General features: G+C 33.7%; 1 protein-coding gene across 5 annotated transcripts; it reads left to right on the forward strand.

Moving 5' to 3' along the window:
- The first annotated feature begins 1485 nt into the window (after positions 1-1485).
- Positions 1486-4290, forward strand: LOC134242789 (L-rhamnose-binding lectin CSL1-like). Of its 5 annotated transcripts, XM_062724918.1 has the most exons (11): positions 1486-1542; positions 1687-1764; positions 1852-1899; positions 1994-2035; positions 2161-2208; positions 2327-2368; positions 2446-2484; positions 2572-2829; positions 3138-3386; positions 3564-3854; positions 4053-4290. In XM_062724918.1, the coding sequence occupies exons 1-11, from the start codon at positions 1497-1499 to the stop codon at positions 4235-4237; spliced, it is 1326 nt and encodes a 441-aa protein (XP_062580902.1). In that variant the 5' UTR covers positions 1486-1496; the 3' UTR covers positions 4238-4290. The 5 variants fall into 5 exon arrangements, with proteins under 5 accessions (XP_062580902.1, XP_062580903.1, XP_062580906.1 ...); XM_062724919.1 differs by lacking the exon at positions 1852-1899; XM_062724922.1 differs by lacking the exon at positions 2572-2829 and having other exon boundaries at positions 4053-4289.
- The last annotated feature ends 785 nt before the right edge of the window (positions 4291-5075 follow it).

Here is a 5075-nt window from a genome sequence, read left to right on the forward strand (position 1 = left end):
CCGTACGAAGTAGGTACTGGCACGAAAAAGATCCCTCCCTGCTTAATGACCGTTAAGTGCCGGGTATAGGACGAAATATGCCGCTCTCCACCGCAAACGGTGGCGTCTCCATATGAGTGAAAAACTCTCGAGAGGGACGTTAAAAAACATACAATCAATCAATCAATCAATCAATCAATTTATTTGTCAGTTGGCCCTTGTTGTCTATAGATATATAAAATCAAATTATGAAACAAATATTGCAGCCCCTTTTATAGGGCTGGGCAATAATATCGATATTTCAATATATTGCAATACAATGACAAACAATATCGTATCGCAATACGATTTTGTAATATCGATATATTGGCAATATGCTTAGATTAAGGAATTTTGTCATTATACATGTATATAAATATAAAATTGGACTAATGAAGAATGTTATTAAGCCAAACCGTAAGTCAGATGTTGTTTTGTGGGAACATTTCAGAGTAAAACTTTCCTGGGATACATTGACTCGACAAGTGAAAGAAAGTAACTTTTTTAGATTGATACATGTATAACTATATACAAGTCCAGTTAAAGACCACAACATGATTTCTATTTTCATGTAAAAATTCTGAGTAAATTCTGTTTCATGGGAATGTGAAGACAGGGTAGCTAATAAATGAGGACAATTAGTTCCCATTAAACTTCCAACAATTTGTTGGAATACCCGGTTTCGAAAGACTACGCAAATGTTGCCAAAAATATCAAACTTCAATGTGCCTGTGTTTAGAATCAGAGTGTTTTTAACGAAATAATTCTGTTGAAGACCAATCACAGGAGTTCTATTTTTATGAAGAAGCAGTTGTCTATGATATCAAAAAGATTATAGTCTTGATTTACTATATAGAATGGTTGCATAAATGTAGAAAGTCAAATCACTACTAAGTCAAAAACGTACTGACATTCCCATTTTTTACTGACAAACTTAGAAAATTACTGACAATGTGCTGTCGTTACTGTAAAACTTAGACAATTACTGACGTTTTTACTGCCGGTACTGATAAACTTAGAAAAGTGCTGACAATGTTTCCATGTAACTGACTGACATATGAAATTTAAAAAATATGTATTACACACCTCTTCTACAATATGTGACAAAGTGCGTCAAAACTTTCTCCTTTACAGCAGATAATATTTTTGTAAGAAGTAAAATTAGGAGCTTGGTGGAGATTTGCTGGACCCGGCAAAGTATCTTTGTAAGGATTCAAAGTTAAGGAATCCAGTAGAGGTAAGGTTAAGGGAACCTACCTATAATATTGTTTAAAGTGTTTAAGATGATAAAGTATCAGAAAGTGCATAATTTGAATACTTCAATTTCAGATCTCGGAAACTCGACCAAAACCAGCTGCTACACACTTACGTGAGGTTAGTAAAGATCTTAATAGTCATAAATCCATAAAAATGTACTGTAACAATTTGTATAAAATTGATGGAACCAAGACCAGTCCCCACACGACCACAATCCAAGGATGAAGGTACCTCTGATTCTGGGTATACTGCTGGCGTCTGTTCACTGTAAGCGTGCTTTATATTTATGTTCTATTCATCGCTATTATGATTTTATTCAGCTTAATATTCATGATATCATGCATAACTATGAAACAAAGGGATTTAAGCATTTAGAATATTTTTAAAAGTAGAACTTACTTGATTTAATAGATTCCATACAACTAGAGGATAAGACAGAGACTGCGGCAATTACGGACGAAGAGGAAGAACAACATGGTCACCTTTCAGGTAAATTTAGTTTATTTTCATGGATTCTGCAAAATATTTTGCTCTGTCTTTTTTTTTTAAACTTGCAATTCAGTCTAAATATTGTAGTGAAAAATGCCAGAGATTTAGAAGAAGAGTCAGAAAGGTCAACACAAGGTCTGTGGCCGATTTTCTTTCAGTGACTTAAGTTTTGAAGTTGATGGTCATAATCGGTCTTTAAATTAATATTAAATTGTTTTTGTATTATTAGACGAAGAAACAGAAGAGGAGGAAAGACCGGTCCAGCTTCCAGGTAAATCTATCGACATTCTTTACTTAACAGCATGGCCATCTTTCAAGTAAATTTTATTTTCATGGATTCGGAAAATATTTTGCTCTGTCTTCTTTTAAACTTGCAATTTAGTCTTAATATTGTAGCGAAAGATGCAAGAGATTTAGAAGAAGAGTCGGAAAGGTCAACACAAGGTATGCAGCCGATTTTCTTTTATTTACTTACGTTCTGAAGTAGTGGTGGTCATAATTGGTCTTAAATTATATTAAAATGTTTTTGTGTAGTTATATTAAAATGTTTTTGTGTTACTAGACAAAGAAACAGAAGAAGAGGAAAGACCGGTACAGCTTCCAGGTAAATCTATCGACATTCTGCGATTGAAAATTTTACTCAGATTTGTGAATTTTATGGGTATAATTTTGCGTTTGCAGCTAGAGAAGTGAAAGAACTCGAAGAAAGGGATGTAAGAGGTGAGTTGAATACCAAATCTCTCATATGCAATGTAAAAAAATGAATACTTCAGTTTTCACCATACTGTACAAAGCTTAATTCAACAGGATTCCGTCGATCGTTTGCTTGTGCAAATCAAAGGTTAAATTTATGGTGTGGAAGAGGCAGAACAATACGTGTGCTTTATACGACACACAAACGTAATGACAGAAGATGTTCTAGTTTAAGACCAAAATGTTGGACACGGTGGTCACGTTTTCAGGTCGGAAGGACCTGTAATGGAAGGACAAGATGTCGAGTCGGAGCCAGAGGTCGTTGCCCAACATACACCAGTTCCCTAAATGTTGTTTACACTTGTCGCAAACGTTAGTCGAGATATTCTATCAAAAGCTTCTTCAAATTAAAAGTTCAAGATTTATTCAATCATCTTATGCAGTTACTACATTATTTTATATGAATCTTTCAGATTTTTACCCAGTTTTGTCTATAATTGTTAAAAGGAACTTGTGCTCTTGGGAGGCTTCTTCATTCCTCTTTTTGCAGCACTATACTCTTATTACTGGGTGGTTTAACTGCATGCAAGCATATAGAGTAACTGTGTAAGATATTAAACGATTACTAGTTTTCTAACTTCTACCTCTTGAAATGTTTTAATTGGTTTTTTACTTCATAGAGAAAAAGTGCAGTAAGAAATGTGTGAAGAATGCCCAGTGTGTGAAAGGAAAATGCCGATGCAAAAGGGGCTTTGCTTGGAGTAAAAGAAGGCGACAATGTGTCAGAAAGGGCCGCAGGTGTGGCAAGAAGAATAAGTGTGGAAAGAACGCATGGTGTTTCAGAGGAAGATGTCGGTGCCTACAAGGATTTAGATGGAATAAAGCTAAACGTCAATGCATCAGAAGACGCTTCACATCTGTAATACGTTGTATGTAAATTGATACTCCAAGATTAATTTTTGATATGACACAAAAATATAAAATCATAAAATCTGTAGATTCAAAAAAAAAAAAACCAAACAAATGTAAGTGAAACAATGCAAAAACAACACCTGAAATATAATTTGAACCATTTATCGATCTCAAGTACACTCGTTTCAATTTAGGGTTTAAAGTTGGAAAGGGAACGGCTTGCGAGCACAAAAATTTAACCTTGCATTGCAGCAGAGGTCGAGTCATTCGAACTTTTTACGCCGTATATGGCCGAAGAAACAAACACACATGTGCCAAAGGCAAACCGATAAAGACGACAACTTGCAGAGCTGTTAAATCAAAGAAATTGGTGGTCAAAAGTTGTGACGGTAGAAGACGATGTAAATTGAAAGCTAGCAATGGAGTTTTTGGAGACCCTTGCAAAGGAACCTTCAAATACCTTACAGTTATCTATGGATGCAGAAGTATGCCACATGACTTGTTATAAATCATTTTATTGTACCGATGTAAACGATTAACAAAAAATTTTACGAAGTTTAATTGATTAGAAAAAAGTTTGAACTATTAAAATTTGTGCTAACATACAAATTCTTGAGCACATAATTTATTTTGCTTATCTTAAAGCGTATTATTATAACACCAAATTAAAAAAATCTTTGCAGGACCATGTGTAAGGAATGCTTCCTTTAACGGAAATATCTGCAAGTGTAAAAAAGGATACCACGGTAACGGATTTATCAGATGCTTGAAAAAGAAAGTAGGCAGGGACGTGGAAGAGGAGGAGAGACGTGACGTCAGTGATGACGAGGGAGTAGAGATTAACGAGGATGAGCTGGAACGGGCCTAATCAAAGACATACTGTTGATCTCAGTTGTTAATAATAAAATTTCTAAATTAATGTCACAAAGCGTTTGTTTTTCTTCGAGGTTAGAAATACTACTTAGTAATATTGATGTTTCAATGTAAATTTCAAAGGAAAGTGTTTCACTGTAAGGAACGTCCTGCCGAGTAAATAAATCGATTTCATTTCTTAATTCAATTCACAACACAGATAAATCTTTAGAAATTTCCAAAGGCAAGGACTTCTTCCCACACATTCGCGTTAAGATCCATATCGTGTTTGTTAGTTAAAAGAAAATATATTTAAATAAACATTATCGTGTTTGTTAGTTTTCAAAAGAAAATATATTTAATATATAATTTAAATTTGTACATAAGAGCCATTGTTCTTCTAAAGGAGATTAGCCAATTTTTTTCATATAAAACAATTGTTTTTAAATACTAAAATATTTACGGACTTAAAAATTTTTATGCTACATTTAGGTCTACTTGATACTTTGAAACAATAAAACCTCACAGAATATATCTACCTATCAATTGCAAAATCGGTTAAAAAATCAGTTATATCAAATTGTAATTACAGACGGTATTTTTGCTACAATACCGACATTGATATACTAAGACCACTTGCATGCCCTTGATACTTTGAAACAATAAAACATCACAGAATATTTCTCTGACATGACCAATACCGACATTGATATATGACCACTTTCCCCCAAAAAGTTTAATTGAATTTAGACATATACCAGTTCACTTTCAAAATATTTGTATTTAGGAGGAATTCATTACTATTGAAATTAATGAGAAGTTCAGTGGTAAAATAGAACGTAAATAAAATAAGC

The sequence above is a fragment of the Saccostrea cucullata genome, unplaced genomic scaffold (genome assembly GCF_032062105.1).
Source record: "Saccostrea cucullata isolate Sc308-1 unplaced genomic scaffold, CSIRO_AGI_Scuc_v1 ctg907, whole genome shotgun sequence".
Lineage (NCBI taxonomy): Eukaryota > Metazoa > Mollusca > Bivalvia > Ostreida > Ostreidae > Saccostrea > Saccostrea cuccullata.

What these genes read in the sequence shown, in the direction of transcription:
- LOC134242789 (XM_062724918.1), top strand. Translation starts at nt 1,497, where the DNA reads ATGAAGGTACCTCTGATTCTGGGTATACTGCTGGCGTCTGTTCACT. An exon ending in ACAACATGGTCACCTTTCAG is followed by an intron (nt 1,765 to 1,851) that starts GTAAATTTAGTT and finishes TAAATATTGTAG; the next exon opens with TGAAAAATGCCAGAGATTTA. An exon ending in GTCAGAAAGGTCAACACAAG is followed by an intron (nt 1,900 to 1,993) that starts GTCTGTGGCCGA and finishes TTGTATTATTAG; the next exon opens with ACGAAGAAACAGAAGAGGAG.